The sequence below is a fragment of the Zingiber officinale genome, chromosome 7B (assembly GCF_018446385.1).
Source record: "Zingiber officinale cultivar Zhangliang chromosome 7B, Zo_v1.1, whole genome shotgun sequence".
Lineage (NCBI taxonomy): Eukaryota > Viridiplantae > Streptophyta > Magnoliopsida > Zingiberales > Zingiberaceae > Zingiber > Zingiber officinale.
Window position 1 is genome coordinate 115,481,889 of NC_055999.1, and position 25,398 is coordinate 115,507,286.

Sequence of the window (25,398 nt, forward strand, 5' to 3'; positions counted from 1 at the left end):
ACTAAAATTATATAGTCCTCATAATACAATTACAATAATCATAAATTCATAAATCATAATCGAAAGAAAATGAGTTATGGGGAGCCAATATATTTTGAAATGTAGAAAACAGGAGTAAGCACTACTCATTTTTTTCAATCTCCAGTAGTATGCATCGTGTGCAAGCTGACTGCATATTGCTTCAATGACTAGTTGTCATCTCGATTAAATGAATCTATCAAGTCACTAAGTATTTGTTCAACACAACCAAAAAAGCTAAAGTTCACCAACAGTTAGACTCAACAACAGAAGTCTCCTATAAGGTAATAAGCAAACTCATCTTCCCTATTTCTAACCTCAAATAGCAGACAAGTCTGAGGGTGTCAGTGAGGATGTCATCCTGATAGATAAGCCCCTTCGTAGAGAAGATTAAAAATTGTTGAACAATTATGCTTTAAGCCATTTGGATGGGAACTATAGCTTTTATTTATTTCCTAAAAAACATGGAAAAAATGACCATGTTGCATTTGCATCTAAATGGACATAAGTGCATACCCTATATGAATTATGCAGAGATAGACAATTAGCACGTATGCATATTTTAAGAAATAGTGGCTATAAGTCTAAGATCTAGAGGTCATCAATGTTGCAGTCCTATTTATAACATGCTTCTTCATGAAACTAGCGAGCAACAAGCTATAAATAACCAATGAATTTTAAGTCGATGTTCTTACAGCATCATAAACTACAAATAATTAATTCACCAAAAAAAAATTAACTCATAACCATGTTTCCAATCTGGTCAATTAGCTATTTCTTGTTGAAGTTGCATTGTGCATTATTTTTTTCCTTTTGTGAGATGTTTTTCTTGATTCTATATAAAAGGAACAACAACCTGTCATAGAACTCAACTGACAAGACATATAATGAGAAATAAAGCCATGGTCTTGGCATTGAAAATATGCTCGAACACACAAAGATGCACAAATAACAGAAAGCTCAGGAGTTTCACATGGAATAAACACAACAGAAGGAGAGAAACACGTGAGAGAGTGGCTCTGGAAGATATATCCTACCTCCTGCTCAATGGCTTCGCCAATTTGAACTGCAGCTTGAACAACCCGCACACGCCCCTCTTCTTGGCCCACTACCATAAGCAGCCCCATCATCTTATGCATTACAATAACTGCCATTTTATCTGCGGGCAAGAGCCCAATGTGTTCAGCATATGCAGCCTTCTGCCTCTTCGTCTTCTGCAACCTTTGATCACGCTCAATTGCGTCCCTCAACGGCTCGAACCACCCCAAGAAAAGTGATTGAACGTATGGTAAACTCGGCGCGAGCTTCTTCTCAAGCATCACTTTTTCCAATTGCTTGTACTCTTGCACTGCCCTCTCCCACACCTCCGTCTCTGCCTTGATCTGCCGCCTCCTCAAAGAATTATATTTTCTCCTTTCCTCCCTCAAAGAATCCAGCCTCTTTATCTTCCGTGCGGCATCAAATTCGATCGAGTATTTTGGCGAAACCCAAATCGGCTCCTCGAAAAAGACCATTTTTAACTCTTCAGTGGGGTAATCAAGCCCGAGTCCAGGCCCTCTCCATGGAGATCTGAAATTCGCCCCATTGGCGCAAACAACGGAATCTCCATCAGGGTCTAGCAAGAGGGGCGATTGGCGAGGGCTAATCTGCGAAAAGGGTACCGGAAATGAGTCGTCAGAGTCCGGTGGCTCAGAGCCAACAGGAAAGGGGGAGGACCGGGGGGCACTGAGAGCAACACGAGAGGGCGCGGAGCGGGATGGCAGTGATAGCCCGAGGCGATTCTCCGAAGGTAGCTGATGTGAAGTTCGCCTGCCGAGCTCGTGGACTCGCCACAGAGGAATCGGGAGGGATGAGGCCGCCGAAGCCAGCGTTGCTAGAGATCGGAGAAGAGATGGAGAGAGAGAGAGAGAGAGAGAGAGAGAGAGGAGGCGAGGAGGAAGAAGGGAAGAGGATAAAACCCGGAAGACGGGAAGAGAGGTTTTGTTTGAGGGCGTTGGCGGCTGGAGCAAACAGGAAGAGATGGATTGTTCGGTTCGCTTTTGGTTTAAGTTGGTTTGGTTTAATTTGGTTTAACTGGGTTTTGTTATTTATTTAATAAATATTTTTAAAATTTAAGAATAATTTTAATTTAAGCATGAGATCGAGATATAATTTTTATTAATATTTAAAATTTGACTAATATCGATTGATTGAATTGCATGTGTTAAGCTTTAAAAATCCAATAAAAATTTTAAAAATATATTTAAAAAGTGGGGAAAACTAAGTTTAGATGGATTTTAATACACTATTTAAGGATGTTTTGTGCATAATCATCTTATAACTTTTAAATGAGGTCATATGATCAAATTTATAATTTGGACCTATGCATGTGGTAAAAGATGATTCGTTCGTCCTTAACGTTTCTGTCAACTTGTCTCTAGATATCACAAAGGAAATAAATCATGAGTGGATATTAGTCATTAATAAAAATGGTCAAGGCATAAGGGAGGGCATGCTCTGATATATGTCCAAATGTTGAAGCTATGAGAGATCATTTGTCACTTTCGAAAGACCCAATTATAAGACTTCGGACAAAACATTTCAAGAAAGCACTAAATGGGTTAATCAAAGAACATTAGGATGACTATAAGCAAAGAGAGATCCAGATAATTCCAACTACTAATCATGGCCTAATCTACATAATCAGGCGTATCCATGCATGACTCAACCGTACATGATGGAAGAACGTTAATAAGCATGGGAACTTGTTTATGTATGAAGACTTAAGTATTTTAGATTGCTTACATGAGGCATGTGATATTGAGACTCTAATTGTGTATGTATTTATTTTGTTTTGAGCTACTAAATAACTTTCATGAGGTGTGAGACATTGGGACTCTAATTATACATGCATTTATTTTGTTTTGGGTTCCTAGATCACTTGTGTGAAACATGCAACATTGGGACTCTAATTGTGCATACAATTATTTTGTACTCTTCCCTGTTCACTCTCATTATATAAAGAAGGGAAATCTTGATATGAAGTAACTTGATTTTTGGTGAGATTTATGTGCTCTCTTAGTCCATCAAAACTTATCACCTTGGTGTGGCGTTTCCTTTTCCTTCATAGGTTTGGTTCATGTCGATTCTTGGTTACGGGCCAAGGCTCATACTCTTGTCCTCTATTTCCCGGGGTTCTATCTATTTTTATTTTAGGTTCCATCACATTTGTTCGTGGGATTCGTATCATCTGGTATCAAAGCTTCGTTTAAAAGACAAGTGCAAATCTATCTTTACTTGTTTGTTCAGCCAAAATCGTGGAAAAAAAAAAGAAAAGAAAGAAAAGCACAATGAAAAAAATAGAAAAGAAAGCGCATCAAAAAAAAAGAAAAAGAAGAAAAAGCTGCTTGTGCAAATCGAAGTAAATTATCTTCAATAATCTCTATTTTTTGTTTCTCTTACTCTCAAACTTCTACTCTTTCATTTTCTCTTAAAATTCTGTCATCATAAGTTTCAGTGGTATCTTTTGAATTGTTACGTGATATTCCAATTTATTCTAAAGTTTGATTAAGAACTAAGAGATATCATCAATTGAGAGCCTACCACCCAAACGTAAGTTGAGTGTTTGTGATGTTTTCTTTTGTTTTTGTAGACATGTCCAACAACCAAGATGATGGAGCAATTGAGAGGGCTAGGCAACTTCTGAACCTGCAATTGCAAGCATTGATGGGGAAATGTAGTGGATGATGAGGGCTAAATTAGAATCTCTCCATGAGAGGTTCGATCGAGTGGAGGATGGGACACCTAGAAGACATCAACAAGACTGTTCTACTATACCACAATGAAGATATGCTCAAGGGGTTGATGTCGAAGAAGATGAAGAGGTGGTGGAAGACTTTTGTGAGCAAAATTACAGCCGGGACAGGATTGGATATCGAGGAGATAGAAACAGACCTAGAAGAAATAATGATTTAGGAGGGATTAAGCTCAAGATTTCAACCTTCCAAGAGAGAAATGACCCAGAAGCTTACTTGGAATGGAAAACTAAGATGGAAATAATGTTTGACTGTAATGATTTCTCAGAGCTTAAAAAGGTGAAGTTAGCTGCTATTGAATTCACTAATTATGCTATTGTTTGGTGGGATCAAGTGGTGATGACTCAGAGAAGCAAATAGTGAGCAACCTGTGTTCACTTGGGAGAAGATGAAAGTACTCATGAGAAAAAAGTTTGTACCCAGCCATTATAATAGAAGCTTATATCAGCGGCTTCAAAGGTTATCTCAAGGCTCCAAAAATGTGGATGAATATTTCAAGAAGATGGAGTTGTTCATGATGTGAGCTAATGTCGATGAAGATCGGGGAAGCCACAATAGCCAGGTTTTTACATTATTTAAACCTAAAAATTGCAAATATTGTTGAATTGCAGCATTATGTAGAGATGTTGGACATGGTCCACCAAGCACTAAAAGTGGAAGAACAACTAAAGAGAAGACGATTAGTTAGGAAGGGACAACCAATGACTATTAACAACACATGGCGAATAACTCCAAGAAAGGAGGAACAACTGTAAAATAATCCAAAGTTTGAACCCTTCAAGAAGCCCAAACCCACAATATCTACTACTTAAGGTAATCGTGAGTCCATTTCTTCCTAAACTCGTGATATCAAATATTTTAAATGTCAAGGGCATGGTCATATAGTCTGTCAATGTGTGAACAAAAGGGTGATAGCAATAAACGTCCAAGGTGAACTTGAGTCAGAAGATGAGGATAAAATAGTTGAAGAAGTGCCACAAAAGGAGGACAGTGATGATGAGCAACATGTTGTTGTTAGAGACTTCTTAATGGCCCGACGAGTTATCAATCTACAAGCTAAGGAGGAAGAATGTAATCAAAGGGAGAACATATTTCATACTTGTTGCTTTGTCAATAACAAGGTTTGCAGTATTATTATTGATGGGGAGAGTTGTACCAATGTAGCAAGTACTGATTTGGTGGAGAAATTGTCACTATCAACTCGGAAACATTCGCGTCATTATCGACTCTAGTGGCTAAACTATTACGGTGAAATTAAGGTAACAAAGCAAGTCTTGGTAGTAATTTCCATTGGCAAATAAAAGATGAGTTGTTGTGTGATGTGGTTCCCATGCATGCATGCTATTTATTGTGGGGAGACCTTGGCAATTCGATCGAAAGGTAACACACGATGGTCTCACAAATATGTATACTTTTACTCTGAAGGGATAACCTATTATTCTCGTACCGTTGACTCTAAGACAAGTTATGAAGGACAAGTTGATATTACAAAAAGCAAATGAAAAGAAGAGAGGGAAAGAAATTGAGAGAAAAGAAATCGAGGGGAAAATATAAGCAAAAAGAAATTGAGGGAAAAGAAAGTGAGAGGAATGAGCCAAAAGGAGTGGGAAAGGAAAAAAGGAGAGAAAAAGAAAAATATTTTTTATGCAAAAAAAAAAATGAGATCAAACGAGTTTTGTTTTCAAATTAGTCGCCCCTTATCCTTTTGTATAACGAGACACTCTTGAGTACTAACGACCCTAATGAGTCTTTGCCTAGTATTATTGTTTATCTCTTACAAAAATTTGAGGTGGTCTTTCTTGAAAAGGTTCGGCATGATTTACCTCCGATTAGAGGAATTGAGCACCAAATCAATTTTATATCCAGTGCATCCATTCTAAATCGACCTGCCTATAGAAGCAATCTAGAGGAAGTAAAGGAACTTCAAAAACAAGTTAATGAATTACTAGAGAAGGGGTATGTTCGAGAAAGCATAAGTCCTTGTGCCACACCTATGCTACTAGTTCCCAAGAAAGATGGAACATGGAGGATGTGTATGGATTGTCGAGCCATTAATAACATAATGGTAAAGTATCATCATCCAATTTTTAGAATTGATGATATACTTGATGAATTGCATAGTTCTTGTGTGTTCACAAAAATTGATCTTAGAAGTGGATATCATCAGATTATGATGAAGGAAGGCGATGAATGGAAAATTGGTTTTAAAACCAAGCATGGCTTATATGAATGGTTAGTAATATCTTTTGGTTTAACTAATGCTCCTAGTACTTTTATGAGTTTGATGAACCATGTTTTGTGTGCTTTCTTAGGTAGATTTGTAGTTGTATATTTTGATGACATTTTGATTTATAGCAGAAACTTAGAAGAGCATGTCACACATTTAAGCTCAGTTTTGAGTGTGTTAAAAGAAGAAAAGCTTTTTGTTAACCTCAATAAATGCTCCTTTTATACGGAGAAAGTTGTGTTTCTTAGTTTGTTGTTAGTGCTAAAGGCGTTGAGATGGATGAGGAAAAGGTGAAAGCAATCCAAGAGTGGCCAACACCAACAATAATTAGCCAAGTGAGGAGTTTCCATGGTTTGGCTAGCTTCTATAGACGATTTGTTCATGATTTTAGCAATATTGCAACTCCTCTTACTAAAGTCATCAAGAAAAATGAGTCATTCAAATGGGGAGAGGAGCAAGAGAAGACATTCAATACTTTGAAAGAAAAAATTAAGTTTTGTTCTTTACTAATCCTATCAAATTTTTCTAAAACCTTTGAAATCGAATGTGATGTTTCTGGTGTTGGTATATATGTTATGCTTATGCAGGAGATGAGACTCATTGCTTACTTCAATGAGAAGTTGAGTGGAGACACTCTCAACTATCCCACATATGACAAGGAGATATATGCATTGGTAAGAGCATTGGAGACATGACAGCATTATCTATGGTCGAAAGAATTCGTGATTCACATAGATCATCAATCTCTAAAGCATTCGAAGAGCCAACATAAGTTGAACCGACGATATACTAAATGGGTGGAATTCATTGAGACTTTTCTTATGTGATCAGATACAAGCAAGGAAAAGAGAACGTGGTTGTTAATGCATTATCTAGAAGGTATGCTTTACTTTCCACTTTAGATACAAAATTACATGGATTTGAATATATCAAAGATTTATATACTAATGATACTGATTTTTTTGATATGTTAAAAGCATGCGACAAAGTTACATTTGGTAAATTCTATAGGCATGATGGGTTTTTTATTTTATGAAAATAGATATGTGTGCCTATGTGTTTGTTGTGTGAATTGTTTACTAGGGAAGCCTATGGTGGTGGCTTTGTAGGGATCTAGCACATTAAATACGCTTAAGCGCAGCGGAAAATTAACTAGATCCTCTCCAAAAGATCCATGCGAAGGAGAAAAAATCATATACTAAGTTTTACATGAGAGGTATATCTTTGTTGTGTGCCCTTCGCAGTCCCGACATCAACTTTTCTTTGGATGCATATCTCAACGCGATCAAGCGCCCGCGCTGTTGAAATGTATACTAAAAGTCTAGCTTTATAAACATTTATTTAGAAATAAGAATCATATTGGTCAAATATCTACATTTATGTGAAGTGTAGTTACCCATTTAATTTATATTGTAGATAACATGGTGTGAGGAGACACACAGAAGATCATGTTATCAGGTCCTTATAAATTATAAATAGTAGCTCACAACCAAGATGGAATGGACAAACCATTGGAGTGGTTGTAGTGTAATTTGATATTAGTTTATCTAGACTATAAAATTACACTAGTACACTATGAGTGTATTGAGCAGGATCATTTGAGGTAGTTTCTTTTTATACTGACTATATAAAAGAACAAAACTGTTGGACCCCATGGTAGTTTTGATGTGATCAACCAAGTTAGTTAGGTCCTGCGTTTTGTCTGAACCCTGTGTCTGAATGTGCAGGAACTTAGGAGCGCAGGAAGTCGAGCGGAAGACGCAGCTAGCGAGAAGGACGACACGGGAAGGGAGTCGACGAGCTCGGTGCGTCCGAAGGACGAGAGAGCTGCGGAAGACTACTCCGATGGAGCTAGAAAACGTGCGCGACGTTCTAGGGACGAGAAGCCGGACGGAAGCCTGCTCGAGGAGAAGGCCGGGAACTGGGTTCGGGTGAGCCCTATTCCGGATGACCGCAATCACCCAAGGAGCCGAACCGGATCAAGTCAATTGGAAGTTGACTTGTCAACGGTTCGGTCGACCGAACCTATTGATCGGTCGACCGAACGCTTCATTAACCGAAGCCAACCGCAGTAGACACGTCGAATGCCACGTCAGAAGCTGACCGTTGGTGAAGCTGATCGGTCGACCGAACCTCCTGATCGGTCGACCGAATCGAAGTTAATCCAGAGACTTAGTCGAGCAAGATGATCGGGCCAACTCAGCTAGAAGACCGTTGGCCGATCGGTCGACCGAACATAAGGATCGGTCGACCGAACAAAAGCTCATCCCGACTGGACGAAAGACTGGGCAGGTACAGCAGGTTCGGTCGAATGAACCTGGGGATCGGTCGACCGATCCCTCTCGAGTCAAACCTAATCCCGAAGGTTCAGGTTAACTAATAAGCTCTAGAACCCCTATATAAAGGGGGTCTCGGGTAGCTATTCGTTACAATGATTTGATACGAAATTCAACTCTGTAATTACTGTTTAAGCAACTTCTTTGCTCTTAAAGTGTACAAGGCTTCTCCGCCTTCAAAGAAGGAGTTTCTTACTGCGCTTTCCATCGCCCTGGATTAACAACCCTCTTGGTTGTAACCAGGTTAAAAATTCTGTCTTCACTTCTCTTTCTTTTATTAAGTGTTGCTTTATTTTTGAGTTGAAAAGCTTTGAGGAGGGTAACTTTTATTTTCAGACAATTCACCCCCCTCTTGCCGGCCTCCACTGTACCAACAAGTGGTATCAGAGCCTGATCGCCTCAGAAGGACTAACCACCAACTGAAGCACTACGATCAAGACAATGGCCGGCGCGAACATTCATCCCCCGAATTTCGACGGAGATTTCGCTACATGAAAACGAAAAATGGAGGTATTCTTTAAAACAGATTTTGATATTTTAATTACTGTGAAATATGGTTTTGCAGCTCCTAAAGACAAAGAAGAAAAACGTGGAGCAAGAAGGAGCAAGCCGATTTTGTCGCCAACGGAAAAGCTGAATTCCACCTCCTCAGCGTTCTGCCACCTCAGGAGGTAAGCCGGATCGGAAGCTACAATTCAGCGAAAGATCTCTAGGAGAAATTTCTGGAGCTTCACGAAGGTACATCTGAAGTGAAACTGGCGCGGCGCGACATCCTCCGGACACAACTAATAAACCTCCGGATGAACAACGGCGAGAAGGTAGCGCAACTCCAAGCAAGAATCAAGGAGCTGATAACGCAACTAACGGACCTTGGAGAAGAAGTAACCAACCGGGATTTCATCCGATACGCGCTCAATGCCTTCCCGAGGACTTTAGAATGGGCGTCCTTAGTAGATGCTTACTACATCTCTAAGGACTTTGAGGTAAGTAGTTTAGAAAACTTGTTTTCAACTTTCGAACTTCACGAGTCTCGACTTGCAGAAAAACCAGTAGAGAAGTTGAACCTCAACTTTGCCCTACGAGCTGAAAAGGATGATCCCGACTCCGAAGCGTCAATCGACGAAAACGAAGTTGCGTTAATGGTAAGATGTTTTAATAAGTTTTTTAAATCTAACAAATTTAGATCGCAGTCAAGTAAACGTCATCAAAAAGGAAGGACAGTCCGATGCTACAATTGCAACGAAGAAGGGCACATCAATGATGATTGCCCAAAATTGAAGAGCAAACAGAAAGATAAGGAAAGAAGCAAGAAGCCAGCTCGACCCAAGCACAGAAATCTGAAGGCAACGTGGGACGACTCTTCATCCTCCGAGTCAGAAGTCGAAGAATTCGCAGGATTAGCTCTACTAGCTAACCATCAGCTAGAAGAAGAGTCAAGCTCAGAGATGAGCATCGATGAAGGGGGAGGAACATCAGAAGAGGAAAGTTGCAGTGAAGGGGAAGCCTCTCCAAATCAGGTAAGTAAGGTACGCAATCTTACCTCTACTCAGTCCTTTTGTTTTATAAAGCACTTTCTAAAGAGTTAGATAAATTTGAAAAGGAAAATGAAAATTTGAAATTAGAAAATGCAAAGTTAAAAAATGAAATTCAAGAACTGAAATCTGATGCATGTTTAAAAGAAAATATTTTTCCAAAATCAAAAATAATGTTATATGGAAAATTAAACTGGTATGTTAAACATCATCAGGGTCAAATTAGGAAAATACCAAGAAACTATGTACCACCTAATTCCTGATTAATTCAGTAGGAAGGAACCTCTATTGGGTTCCAAAATCTGTGCTAAACTAATCTCTTAAAATTAAAAGCTTTATAGAGAGAAAATTAAACATTTTCTTTATGAAAGCTTTGTCTAAGGAAGTGGTTGTTGCTCCAATAACCAAGAAGGCCTAGTGCCTCGCCACGACCTGGAAGCTAAAATATTGAAACAAAAATGTTTAATTAACTTTCTGAAAAAGCATTAAAAGTAGAATTAAAATGCTTTGAAAGAGTACAAAATTTTTTATTTTGGATTTTTTGAAATTTTTTAAATTAATACTTGAATAATACTTTGAAAAATTAATCAATTAATGGTTCTTATTTTTTTAAAAAATGCTTAGAATTTTTTTTTCCTATCGTAAGAACTTACTTCCCCGTTTTTGCTGTGATCAAAGGGGGAGAGAAAAGTACAAGTTTAGGGGGAGTTAGGAAAATTAAATTTTTAATATTTTTCTAAATAGTGTTGCAATTTTATTTATTGCAAAACTTATTCTTAATATGCTAGTTTAGTAATTTTTTCTTTAAAATTACTTTTTGTGTCTGTTTTACCCTAACTTGAACTTGGGTTGATGCACATCAAAAAGGGAGAGATTGTTGGACCCCGTGGTAGTTTTGATGTGATCAACCAAGTTAGTTAGGTCCTGCGTTTTGTCTGAACCCTGTGTCTGAGTGTGCAGAAACTTAGGAGCGCAGGAAGTCGAGCGGAAGACGCAGCTAGCGAAAAGAACGGCACTAGAAGGGAGCCGACGGGCTCGGTGCGTCCGAAGGACGAGAGAGCTGCGGAAGAGTACTCCGGTGGAGCGAGAAGAACATGCACGGCGTTCGAGGGACGAGAAGCCGAACGGAAGCCTGCTCGAGGAAAAGGTCGGGAACTGGGTTCGGGTGTGCCCTATTCCGAATGGCCGCAATCACCCAAGGAGCCGAACCGGAGCAAGTCAACTGGAAGTTGACTTGTCAACGGTTCGGTCAACCGAACCTATTGATCAGTCGACCGAACCCTTCTTTAACCGAAGCCAACCGCAGCAGACACGTCGAATGCCACGTCAGAAGCTGACCGTTGGTGAAGCTGATCGGTCGACCGAACCGAAGTTAATCTAGAGACTTAGTCGAGCAAGATGATCGGGCCAACTCAGCTAGAAGACCGTTGGTCGATCGGTCGACTGAACATAAGGATCGGTCGACCGAACAAAAGTTCATCCTCAGAGACTACACCTGGACGGAAGACTGGGTAGGACAGCAGGTTCAGTCGACCGAACCTGGGGATCAGTCGACCGATCCCTCTCGAGTCAAACCTGATCCCGAAGGTTCAGGTTAACTGATAAGCTCTAGAACCCCTATATAAAGGGGGTCTCGGGTAGCTATTCGTTATAACGATTTGATACGAAATTCAACTCTGTAATTACTGTTTAAGCAACTTCTTTGCTCTCAAAGTGTACAAGGCTTCTTCGGCTTCAAGGAAGGAGTTTCTTACTGCGCTTTCCATCGCCCTGGATTAACAACCCTCTTGGTTGTAACCAGGTTAAAAATTCTGTCTTCACTTCTCTTTCTTTTATTAAGTGTTGCTTTATTTTTGAGTTGAAAAGCTTTGAGGAGGGTATCTTTTATTTGCAGGCAATTCACCCCCCTCTTGCCGGCCTCCGCTGCACCAACAAAAACCTCTGTTATTATGGAAGTGCATGCTCTTAATCATGATATAATAAAAACACGTATATTTAATATTTATTTCTTTAATTTATCAAAGGGTGTGATTTAGCTCGTTAAATGAATATGCCCGATAAGTTGGGAAATGATATTATTTATATAGTGTGTTGTTGATTATAGAATGAAACTGTGTCCTAGTAATCTAGGTTGATGATGCCCCCTTGAGGAGCTCATAAGGATTATCATATAAATCCTGCAGGTGGACCTAGTCCGGCATAACAATGAAGTTGAGTGGTACTACTCTTAGAGCTAGATATTAATTAAGTAAGTTATCAGTAACTCATTTAATTAGTGGACATTCTATATCTTAAACACAAGAAGATTAATGCACTCATAATAAGAAGGAGCCCATAATATAATTTGGGATTGGTACGGTAGTTCAATAATAACTCTTTAGTTATATGAGTTATTATTGATGAACTTGAGTTGGGTGTTCGGGGCGAACACAGGAAGCTCAAGCTCATCGGGAGACCAAAACCAATTCTCCTCTCGGTCCATGTTGTAGCCTCTATAAAACCTTATATCCACTAAGTCCACTTTTTATCCAAGTAATGGGTCGGACACAACCTTGCTTGGAGCAAGGGGCCGGCCAAGTATAGGCTTTGAGCCCAAGTAGTGGCCGGCCAAACCATGCTTGGTGTCCAAGCATGGGGTCGCCCACATAGGATTAAAGGAGATTTTAATTTTTGTTAAATTTTTTTCCTTTTATAGTCATTCATGAAAGAGATTTAAAAGAGAAATTTTATTTTAAAAATTTTCTTTTATAGTCATTCTCATGGTTTTAAAAAAAGAGAGTTTTAAATTTTAAAATCTTTTCTTTTATAGCTATCTACAAAAGATTAAAGAGAGATTTTAATTTTATTAAAATCTTTCCTTATTTGTAGTTGTCTATAATGTTTAAAAGAAAGATTTTAATTTTTGATAAAATTTTCCTTTTATGTAACCATGATTTAAAAAGAGAAGTTTTAATTAATCTTTCATTTTTTGTAGTTGTCTACATGTTTAGAGAGAGAGATTAATTTTAAAAAACTTTTCTTTATTACCATGTACAATATGAAATTTAAAAAAAGAGATTTTAATTATTATTAAAATTTCCTCTTTTAGAAGGAGGCCACAAATAAGGAAGTTTTAATTATGTTTAAAACTTTCCTTTTTTGTAAACATCATGGTTTAAAAGGAAGCTTTAATTTTTGTTGTAAAAATTTTTCCTTTTTAGTATATCATGATGTGGCCGGCCATAAGAAGATTAAAAGGAAGTTTTAATTAAACTTTCCTTTTTTACCAAGACCAAGGATTATAAGAGAGGGGGAGAGAGTGTCTCATGGACTTGACAACCTATTCTTATTCCCTCTCTATTTCCTTAGTGGTCGGCCATGCTCCTTTCCTTTCTTCTTTCTTGTGGCCAGCGACACCACCTTCATCATGTCACCTCTTTTGCTTCCTTAGGATCGGCGGCATCAAGGGTTGCTATATCCTTGTGGCCAGTTGCTTGGAGAGGAAGAAGAAGAAGAGGAGAAGCACTTGGTGGCCGGTTGCTTGAAGGAGAAGAAGAAGAAGGAAATTTCCTATTTTGGCATCCCTTGATGGCTCAAGAGTCTTCGAGAAGAAGAAATGGTCCCGGTGGAATTCATCTTGGTAGATCGTCGCTCACATGACGTCCAAGAGGAGGTGAGGAATACAACAGAAGATCAAGAGGTCTTTAGCTACAAAGAAAAGTATAACTAATTGTCTTATTCCGCATCATACTAGTTTTCTTTATATAGATCTTGAAAAACCAAACACAAGAGGTTATCGATTTTAATTATTGTTTTTGTTATCGATATTCGTTTCGATTTCATGTTTCGATAATGTGTTTTTATTTAGGTTTCTGTAATTAAAACTAGTTTACTGTGAGAAGTTTAAATATCTGATTTCTTTGAAACGTTTTGTCTAGACAGTGGTGGATGATCTTATACCCAAGAAGGTTTAGTGTCTCGCCACGTTTGACCTGGAAACTGATCCTTGAAATAGATATTTGATCAACTTCCTTAATATGGTTTAACTTAGGAAGATCACATCGGTTAAACTTGAAGTAAGAATGTTAAGTTTCGTTCCCAATTCAATTTAACTTCTAAAGGAAAAAATTTGGATTAATAATGTTAAGCATCGTTTGCAATCCAAATTTAACTTTAGTAGAACACATGAGTAGCTAGGATAGTTCTATGCTTGTCCAAATTTTTATACAGGGGAACTAGGACGGTATTCCGAGTAGCAACTAACACGCGCCTCTATGGTATCCACACGAATACATCCTTCGTTCGTCACACGAATGAAGCTTTCGGAGAAGAACCACTTTCATGGTGCTAGCCATTCATGGAGGTTCGGCCAAGAGTAAATTTGCCCAAGGAGGAAGAAGGAGGAAGAAGAAGGAAGATAAAAAGTCACCATTTTCATCTCTTTCTCATCTTATTCTCATCTAATCAAAAATTCATTCCAAAAAACCTATATATATTCATCCTATGAATACCAAGGGTCTTTTGTCTCTTTGTATTCCTCTTAATGGGTTGAATTATTATATTGGACTAATTATTAATCCAATAAGTCTAACTCATTGAGTCTAACTCATTAATCCAATGTGTCTAATTCGGATTGGACTCAATCCAATGAGTGAGTTCATTTGAGTCTAACTCAATGAGTAATCCAAAAGGCCTAATCATCTCATGATTGGCTCTTAGGGCTAATTACTAACAAGCTTGATGGGTCATTTTGGCGTTACTAATGTTGGATCGAGAAGCGCTAGAGGGGGGGTGAATAGCGCTCGTGGCTATTTCGCGTTTCGGAATCGACTTTGTAAAACTTGACGAGTAATAAGAGTAATAAAGCAACGGAAATAAAAGGCACACAATGCAAACACAGGTCGTTTACTTGGTTTGGAGCCTATAACGACTCCTACTCCAAGGCTCGCGGTCGTTGACCGCTTTCGGTGGGCAACAACTATAGAATCGATAAAGTTTACAAGAATAACAATTACAGCTTAACTTAAAATAATGATCTTATACCGACAACAAGAGATGAAGAAACGAAGCTCCGGGTCGTCGGGAGGTTATCACAGCACTTCGGGATCGTGTCGTTAGCAGCTTGTCGCAGAAGGATCGCTTGGATGATGATTATTGGAGTGCTGCCTCGAACCCCTCTTTTATACTGTGCTGGAGGCACCTCCAAGCCTGTCCAAGGCGCCTCCAGGCCGCCGAGTCGCACGGGTGGATCAGCACAAACCTGGTCGCACCTTATCTGTTTTAAGGCGCCTCCAAGCCTCTTCAAGGCGCCTTCAAGCCTTGGTCCAAGGCGCCTCCAGCTTCATCCGAGGCGCCTCCAGCTCTTCTGGACAGCTGGCTTCGGCTTGCACCCGAGGCGCCTCCAAGCTCCATGGAGGCGCCTCGAACACTGTTCATCCGAAGCTAAACTCTAGTTTTTGGCCTTGCAAAACATGTTAGTCTACAAATACAAACACATCCTGCAAAACCAAGTTAGCACAGATATTAATTATGAAATATTCTGACAGTCTTCGGACTATCCGAGTCTGAATTCGGATTTCCGACCGGAAGTCCTAGGTCGACCCAACGCCTACTGTTCCCTCTGCGGGGAATGCGTCCTCACCTACTCCACTCAGGAGTGTTACCTGTTGCCAGTACGATCCTCCAGATCGACTGGACTTTTGCTCGGCGCTCGATGCTTCCGGACTTTCTGTTGGACTCCCGCTTCCCGGCTCGTCCAGTCTTCCACCTGGTTCGCGACACCAGAACTTTTCACCTAGGGTTACCACCCCCTAGGACTTTTGCCTGAAGCCCTCGACCCGCCAAGACTTTCCGCATAGGGTTACCGCCCCCCTATGACCTAGGATTACCACCCCCTAGGGTTTTCCACCTGCCTAACCGCAGCTAGGACTTTTGCCTAAGCACCACTTAGGACTTTCCTGCAAGCTACATGAACCTTGTTAGATAACAACATAACCTTAACTTTGAATTCCTTTGCCATTATCAAAACAACGGTTCGATCGTCGGATGCTTCCCACACCAACAACTAAGACTTTAGGGGTTTTACAGGATCATTTCTTTTGGCCTCATATGAAACGTGATGTGGAGAGAATTTGTGAGAAGTGCCTCACTTGCAAACAAGCTAAATCTAAATTGAAATCTAATGGCTTGTATACTCCTTTGCCTATACCTAGTGAACATTGGACTGATATTTCAATGGACTTTATTTTGGGATTACCCCGGACCAAGAGGGGGAGAGATTCAATTTTTATCGTAGCAGATAGATTTTCCAAAATGGCACATTTCATTCCATGTTATAAAATCGATGATACATCACATATAGCTGAATTGTTCTTTCACTACAAGAAAAATGTCATTCAACAACACGCAAACGACAACGATTTTATACCAAACCGTTGTCTTTTTGCCTTTTAACAACAGTTTTAACAAAAACTGTTGTCTTTTAGTAATTTTTTTGGCCTATGACAACGGTTTTTAAAAACTGTTGTCTATTTATGTTTTTTTGGGGATACGACAACGGTTTTTAAAGGGTACGACAACAGTTTTTTAAAACTGTTGTCTATGTGCGCTTTTTTGGGATTACGACAACAGTTTTTAAAAACCGTTGTCTATTAAGTGTTGTTGAATGCGATTGTTTTTTCTTTCGCCACTTTTTCTCCTTCGTCATTTTTCTGTCTATTAAGTGTTGTTTACGCTTGTTTTTTTCTGTCTCTTTCCCAAAACCCTACTCTTCGCCGCCTCCTCCTCACCACCCTCTTCGCCGCCTCCCTCCTCACCACCCTCTTCGCTACCTCCTTCCTCGCCGCCCTCTTCGTCGCCTCAACTTTCGGCCTCGCCACCTCCTCCTCGCGGCCTCTACTTTCAGCCATCTTCACCGCCTCCTCCTCGTCGCCTCGACTTTCAGCCATCTTTGTTGCCTCCTTCTCACCAGCGCCTCCTCCTCGCCACCTCGACTTTCATCCATCTTCGCTGCCTCCTCACTAGTGCCTCCTCACTTCTGCCGCTGGAATCATCGACACAAAATGACATGATGGATAAAGGTACGACAAACTATTTCCTTTATCTGCAACAACAACATAGACAAAAGTGTTGTTTTTGTTGCTCAAGCAAGGAACAAGCTGATACAAACTCTGGGCCTCGATTCTTCTCCTACAACTCATGAAACTTGCCCACCAACCATTTTGGTAATGGTCGAAGCCAGAGCTTGAAAGATCGGAGGGTGACAAAGATTGGGAAGGGAGGCCACAACTTCCGCTCGCAAACTTCGGATCCACCAAGCGGATCGTGCCGCTTTTGTAAGATAGCTGAGTGACCAAGTAGTGTGTGGAGCCGATGGAGATGGTGGCTTTGTCGCCGTCGCAGGTGAGCTCGTACATCCGATCCCCGCACTGAGGCGGATCAGTTGTTCGACAAAATGGGTGGCTGATGTCGTGGAACAGACCGCAAGAGAAGGGAGCACAAGCTTCTTGGCTCCACTGCTGCTGCTGCTGCCCCGTAGCTGTAATAGCAGCCTGGGACAAGAGGAGGAAGAGTAGCGGCAGAAGCAAAGCGTAGAAGCTGCGCCATGATGCTTTGCAGGCCATGGCCATGCAAAGGGATCGAGAGCTGTTCTTGGTAGATGTCTTCTTCATCTATCTCAAGGGAAACTACAAGAATTGGGTATTGATCAGCAGGCAATCACGTTTACGCGGGTTATAAGTTGGGGACAGGAGTCCCAGATCGATATCACGGAGCAGGGAACATTGGCCACCCCATTTCAGTCCCCTATTTGTACCGCTACATGGCATGCGACATTTCATTTAAAAAAAATGGTTAACAAGGTATTTGAATCACAATGGACACTATCTTAGGCATTTCATCAGCATAAGCAGTGAAGTCCTCTCTGCATCACAATGGACACTATCTTAGACATTATTCGAGGAGATGCAAATGAAAGGGCTGTAGTAGAAATGTACACAATCTTTGGGCTCAAGAGTCCAGAATATTCATCTTCCAAAGATTGGGGGAGGTCAAAGTGAAGAAGAGTGACATGAGGTTCAATTCCTGCCGGCCAAACACAGTTTGGTAAAATTGTGACTGGAAATTGTTAAGGTATGACCACTATTCTACTTGTACCATATTTCTTGAGTTCATTGATCAAGTTATTATAATACTGCACCCCTTCTGGATTAACTGGCCCTCTACCATCTGCAACATGACACCAATTAGAATCATGTAATGCTTAAACTATTTGGTCAGGAAAATAAATTATTGCAAGGTGAATGCCGACTAGGAATGACTCTGCTCCAGGAGATAGAGAATCTGTAGGCATCTAGGCCCATGTCATGCATCAACTTCACATCTTCCTGCCAACAAGAAAAACCATAATTTTATATGCCTACAGTTCACAGGATTGCATAATTGCCTAAAAAACTCACGATCGACCTTGTACTTGTGATACTGATCAGCTGTTATGTCTCCAGTTCTTTTGTCTTCTGTTCTCCCTTAGATTCTGAAGACATTTTAGAGTTTGCAGCCACTAAATTAGTGCTTTTTTCTTGTTAAACGAAATTTAACCTTCGTGTGCAAAGGTGTCCTAGATGCAGGGAGTTCTTCCTCCCTCTGCAGCAGCCCCTTCCACCTTCATGAGATTGAGACCCAAAAGATTACACCATGCAAACTCAAGAAATTAGTTGAACTCTCAAGTTGAGGCAAATTAAGAACTAATGAGACTGCACCATATAAACCTGTTCCTTTGGCATTATGTTTTATATTACCTCTTCAAATGTACTCTTCAAGCTAATGGTTTGGGACACTAGAGAAGATATTAATGTTTGAACCCTCTAATACATGCTTAGTGAAGCATACATGCAGTTCAAATTTTGCTTCTACATCTTTGTTTTAAACTGCATTCCCTATATATCTTCTAGAGCCTTGAAACATCTTTATTTCTTACGTCTTTTTTGCATGCCTGCATGTCTATAATTATGATATAGGCCTTTCCTTAGTGTATGTGTATTTTCTACTGTTTGTTGCTACAGGATGGAGTAACTTCTTTAGGAGTCCTTTTGTGGATGTGTGTTCCACAAATATACAGAGGTTCAGATCTAGCAGAATCATAAACCAAAGCTCACTTGCTCAACTTTTGCTGTCCTTTTTCGACAAGGTGCGATCTTTTAGATTCATGGCTAGTTACCTAATTGTACAACATTTAGCGTTTTAGACTGAGTAAGTCTCGATTTTCATGAATAGGTTGGGTGGAGCTAATTAGAGTTTTCTAATTAGATTAAGATTAGGTTTTGTTAGGTCTCTAAATCATTTTATGCATTTTTTAACTTACTTTTGGACAGCGAGTTAGTTCTTTTGATGGAATTATACATCTATGATGCTTAATTTGGGATTGTAGCATACTTTTTTGACCAAAGAAGTCTAGATCAATGATAGATTGTTCTTCAATCTACTACTCTTTTTAGCATCTTTATCCTGCTATAATGTTATTATTTAAGATTATGTTGCATTGATTTTTGTTACTCTTTCTGGATTCATTTTTATTTAAGGCATTCTTTCCTTTAATGGTCCCTTTTAGAATTTAATGTATGACTTATTCCTTAGCATCATATGGAGTGTGTGGGAACATTTGCATTAGATTGTACCTTTTAGAATTAATGCTGCTTGATCACTAGAAAAAATAATGTTTGCATGATTTATAATAGAAGCTTTGTATGCAGTGACATAGAATGAAAATTCTGCTTAATAAGAAATTTAAGAGCCACCATATTATTTCAAGAGGTTACCATTTATGTTACGTAGATAACGCTTTTTGCACTTCTATTAGATGACTATATCAAATGGTTTTTATGGTTATGTAACATTTATGCAGTGCAATTAGAATCACACGTACAGTTTAGTTGCTAATTTGTAATATATATCTTTATTCGAATAGGTGTCCTCAAGAGTATTGGGAAGAATGTCGACAAGCTAAAAAAATGAAGAGACTTTAACAAATTAAGGAGCACTAGGAGCTGCAATCCCTCCTCTTCACCGACATCTAAATAGAAAATCTTGTGTTATATTGTTCTACCTTTATTTTAATAGTGTTATCATTTTGTTGATTGCTTATGAAATTTTGTTGGTTGCTTATGAAATTTCTTCAGAATGTTATAGATATTATTTTTGAATGTTAGAAAATTGTATATTAAATTTTATTTTGAAATTTAGTATTTTGAATGATTTATAATATTGGAAAATTGTGTATTAATTTTTTTTCTAAAAAAGACAACGATTTTTTACCGTTGTCGTAGATAGTTTAAAACTGTTGTTGAAGACCCTGTTGTTGAAGACCCTGTTATTAAAGGTAGACACTCAAAGACAACGGTGAAAAACTGTTGTCTTTGAAGGAAAAGACAACAGTTTTTCACTGTTGTAAAAATGTTGTATTTACCTTCAAAGACAACGGTTAAAAAATGTTGTCTTTGGGCACCCCTTTTAACAACACGGCCTTTAACAACAGTTCAAAATGGGCTACGACAACGGTGAAAAACCGTTGTTGTTAGGCTTTTTTCTTGTAGTGTTTAAAGAGGTTATTAGGTTACATGTCATGCCTAGGACCAATGTCTCTGATAGGGATGCAAAGTGAGCATATCAACTTAGATGGTAAGCAGAATGCCAAATTCGTAAAGAAGATTTATGAACAAGCACGACTAAATATTGAGAAAAAGACCCAGTAATACATGCAACAAGCTAACAAGGGGTGCAAAAAAATTGTGTTTGAACCAGGAGAATGAGTTTGGTTGCACCTCCGGAAGGAGCGATTTTTGAACAAACGTCGTTCTAAACTTCTACCTTGAGGGGATGATTCATTTCAAGTATTGGAGCGCATCAATGATAATGCCTATAAACTTGAACTACCATGTGAGTATGGTGTATATTCTAATTTTAATGTTACCGATTTGTCCCCGTTTGATGTAGGTGATGGTTTGAGGATAACTCTTTTTTAAGAAGGGAAGAATGATGTATGCCCAAGGGCTGAAGCTACGAGAGATCATTTGTCACTTCCAGAAGGCCCAATTACAAGACTTTGGGTAAAACATTTCAAGGAAGTGCTAAATAGGCTAATCAAAGAACATTAGGCTAACTATGAGTAAGGAGATACCAAGATAATCTCAACGGCTAGTCATGACCTAATCCACATAATTGGGCGTATCCATCCATGACTCAGCCGCACATAACGGAAGAACGCTAATAAACATGGGAACTCGTTCATGCATGAAGACTTAATGTATTTATTTTGTTTTTGGTTCCTAGATAGCTTGCATGAGGCATGAGACATTGGAACTCTAATTATGCATGCATTTATTTTATTTTGAGTTCCTAGATCACTTGCATGAGGCATACAACATTAAGACTCTAATTGTGTATGTATTTATTTTGTACTCTTTCTTGTTCACTCCCATTATATAAGAGAGGGACATCTTAATATAAAGTAACTTAATTTTTGGTGAGATTTGTGTGCTATCTTAGTTCTTGAAAGAACTTCTGAACTTATCGAGTTTACTCTCATGACGTTCAATCCATCGAAATTTATCACCCTTGGTATGATGTTTCCTTTTCCTTCATAGGCTTGGTTCATGTCGGTTCTTGGTTACGGGTCAAAGCTCACACTCTTGTCCTCTATTCCCTAGGTTTCTATCCATTTTTGTCTCGAGTTCCATCATATTTGTTGGTGGGGTTCGTATCATGCTCAGACGTACCGAGTTTTGACCCCAAGATCTTATATGTAATATTTCATATTTTAACTATCACACCGACCCGAGGTGATAATAATTTTGACATATACAGATACTATGATTATGTATCAAATACGTATCATAAACCATGAAATACATATCTATTTATATGATATTAAATATATTATCATTTTATCTAGTCCCATCAATCCCGACCCAAGCAAATTTAGAAGTTTTTATCCCACTAAACAAAAGTATTCTACAGTAGACTGTAACTAAAATTCAAATAATAGGTATTTAAAAGACTTTTTGAACATCTTACTAGACTTAATCGTGATTCATAACTGACGATTCAATAATTTAGAACTGTTTATTTGATGATTTTTGACAAGTCGACCCTTAACTTTAATCGTCTAAGACGGTTACGATTCACAGTTCGGAACCGCTGGTTCATAGTTCGGTTCACAGTTCACCATGGTTTAAAATTATTATATTAAAATTTTTAAAATTTTAAATTTATTTTAAAAAAAAGTTTGCACTCATTTAAGTTGCCCACATATCACCTTATGGTATAGAGGAATCAAATTCCACATAGTTCTTTTACATTTTACTCTTTTACATTTGAAAGTGCCGTTGTCACTCACTCTCATTTCCCGTTTCTGTTGTATCCATTCCTTCGGTATCAAAATTTTTAACTTCATCATCTAATTAGTTGTATTTCTTAGATTCTTTTCTCGGCTCTGGTCCAATCGTCGAGTAATGTTTGAGCTTCCAATGAGTCGAGAGACAAAGTTGATCATCGTTTATCAAATATGTTGTTGTCGCCGGCACTGAACGTTTGCTCCACAGCAACAGTTGACACTGAATAAGTTAAAATTTCTTTGGTGATCACGGAGAGGACAAAAAAACTTTGAGCCTTTTGTGACTACTAATTTAATATTCGAAATTTTCGCTATCTGCTTTAGTAAAATCAAAAGAAGTTATAAAATAATTCTCGAGTTTCTGTATAGAACTTAAGGATCCTCGTGAACATTTCGTCTGTTCTTTTAATAAAAGTTGTGCTTTTGTAAGTTTTAAATTACTACGGGTCATTTGTTTGTATTTTAAAATTATTAGTTTGTATTACATATTTTGTATAATATTAATTATTGATCCGGCGGTTAGAACACGGGACCCCATAGCGAGGGGTCAACGCCACGTGGAAGTCAAAGGGCCAGGTGGTCCATCGGGGAAGGGTGAGCCGACCGGACTCATGAGAAAAGGGCAGACCGACCGGCCGACCGGAGAAGGATGAGTCGGCCTCCCGACCGGCCGACCGATGAACATCCGATAATAAAAAAGCGCCCTGACAGGGATCAGGGTTCTGGCGCTCGATTGAACAGTAACGAAGGGCCGAGCAGACGTCATAATCGTCCGAAGGCAATATAACATACTGCTAGTAGTCCCTATATAACATCTTACCGAAGATCTCCTCAGCATGCCGATGGAGAGAGAAGGTCGGACGTGAAGTAAGTGCCGTCCGGCCAGGCGTAAGAAGAATGCCGGCCGGACGGACGCCCCGTCCCGCCGGCCGGACGCCTCGGCCTGTGGTCGGTAGAGGAGGACGAGAACATCTTATGACAGCTGTCAAGTCCTATGGCTAGGCCATATTCCAAGTCTGACAACGAGGTGTTCTGTTGTCCCATCGAAGACGTACTTGGACTGTAGCAGTATGACGTCAGGTAAGCTTTCTGACAGACACATACCGAGGTATGGGCTGCGGACACGTATGTGCCTCGGTGGACGTGCAGGAGCTCTTTCACCACTCTATATAAAGAGCCTTATACTTCGCCGGAGGTACGCGTTAAGCAACCTTGGAGCCACTTTTTTCACTGCTAGCTTGCCTGACTTGAGCGTCGGAGGGTCGCCGCCGGGAACCCCTTCCCGGCCCGACTTCTGTGCAGGTTCACCGGAGGTTCGTGCAACCAGTCGAAGATCCACGTCAGCAGCTGGGGAGCGCCACGTGCCCAGCGCCCATTAATTCAGCATTCGGACATGATCAATTATAAATATCATATAAATAAATTCTAACATTATATATAATATTAACTCGATCTAGAAGCTAAAACAAATATAATATTAACCCGATCATAATAATATAAAGTTAACATTCTTATCTCATTGGTGATCGTATTCCAATGTATTAGTTTTACAAAACTTATCTCATTGTTTCATTTTAGATGGATGTGATCATAAATAAGAAATTACAATTCTAATTGATTTAATGTATTTTTTAAAAAAATTTAATCCATCTTGAACACATAAATTTAAAACATGACATACAGAAATCACCAATAATAAGTTGACAAATAAATTTTAGATCATCTATATAAGTGGTATTGGAATTAGCATTATCTAATTATATTGAAAATATTTTATAAATTAATACGTATTCTTCTAAAATTAAATATAATAATTATGTGATGTTATGAGAATTATGTGATTCATCAAAACTCTATAAACTAACATCTTTTTTTTGAATGTTTCAAGAGTTATCGATACAATGACAAGTCACACTCATATACAAATATGTTTGCCAATTATCACTCCAAATATTAGAACATAAAGAAACATTATTATCTAATTTTTTTAAATTCATCAATTAAATTCTTTTTCCCTTGTTTAACTAATTTTTTAATTATGCGCGTAAGTGTAAATTTAGGAACACATTTAGCACATGGATTAAGAGATTCTTTACAAAAAATCTTCAAATATGCATTTAGATCCAAAACTAAAAGAAAGATGTTATACGGAAATAAATTTAGCTAATGATTCTCTTAATTTATTATCTGAATATAAAAATAAACCAAAATCAATACTACCACTAGTTGAAGAAAATTTACATAATTGTGTTTGAGAATAATTGAATCCGTATTCCGTCGGGTACTTCGTTTCTACATGTTGTTTCAACGACCCATAGCCGCCACCGACTTAGAATTTGTAGGAAGCATTGCAGTGCTTACATTTTGCACGCAATTCTCCCGACAAATGAGTGACATTTTCAAAAATGTTTAATAAAAATAGAATACTTTAGAGGAGGAATTTTTCGAACCTTAGAAGTAATTGCATTGATACTTCCTTGTGTTTCGGATGTTAAATTCGGAAGGTACTCTATCTCATCATTTATGGATTGAATGTTAGGGTTCTCGCGCAGATTCACTATTTTCTTTCTCTTCCGAACTTGAGATGATGCACATCCACAACCTCCTTCCATTATAATTAAAAATTAGAAACGAAAGTACGTAGAAATGAAGACAAAAACATATAAAGAATACAAAATTGAAATTAAAAGTAGAGAAGATGTGTGTGAAAATGAGGAATAAACTATCTATTTATAGAGTTTGGATAGTAATGGACACTAAATCACAATCAGTAATCAAAGAACGATCAAATGATCTTAACTGTTGAAAAAAATACCCAAAAAAACTCATCCCTCCCTCAACGGCTAGAGACCGCTGATTCCAACGGGAATCTAGTGAACTGACGGACCAAACTAGCTATTCATCGATTTTTGACTTATGGAATCTAAACCGGCCCAACTCTTACCGTTGCATCTGGCCCGGGAGCATCAAATATATTATCATGATATTATATAATGTCTTTTTGGGGTGGTGCGATGGTTGAGGTATGGGGTGTTGCCATATGAGGTCCTGGGGTCGAAACTCGACGTGTCCGAGCATTTCCTCCTCCATGCTTTCGTATAAGATCATTGCATTAGGGTAAAATATT

At 38.8% G+C, this 25,398-nt stretch overlaps 2 protein-coding genes across 2 annotated transcripts in view; both read right to left on the reverse strand.

The window, feature by feature from the left end:
- The window catches only part of LOC122004704 (DNA-directed RNA polymerase 3B, chloroplastic-like), a 39,232-nt gene extending 21,724 nt beyond the window's left edge, over positions 1–17,508 (reverse strand). The window contains exons 1-2 of the mRNA XM_042559551.1: positions 16,921–17,508; positions 1,056–2,054 (exon numbers count right to left, since the gene is read on the reverse strand). Of these exons, the coding sequence (XP_042415485.1) occupies positions 1,056–2,054; positions 16,921–17,508 (1,587 nt within the window). The remainder of the gene's footprint in view (positions 1–1,055; positions 2,055–16,920) is intronic.
- A 275-nt stretch (positions 17,509–17,783) lies between these two features.
- Positions 17,784–18,368, reverse strand: LOC122004705 (beta-glucosidase 11-like). The gene is made up of 4 exons (XM_042559552.1): positions 18,350–18,368; positions 18,195–18,270; positions 18,041–18,112; positions 17,784–17,968 (listed from the first exon to the last, which is right to left on the reverse strand). Exons 2-4 carry the CDS (start codon positions 18,253–18,255, stop codon positions 17,784–17,786), a joined length of 318 nt encoding a protein of 105 aa, XP_042415486.1. The 5' UTR covers positions 18,256–18,270; positions 18,350–18,368.
- Positions 18,369–25,398: the final 7,030 nt, after the last annotated feature.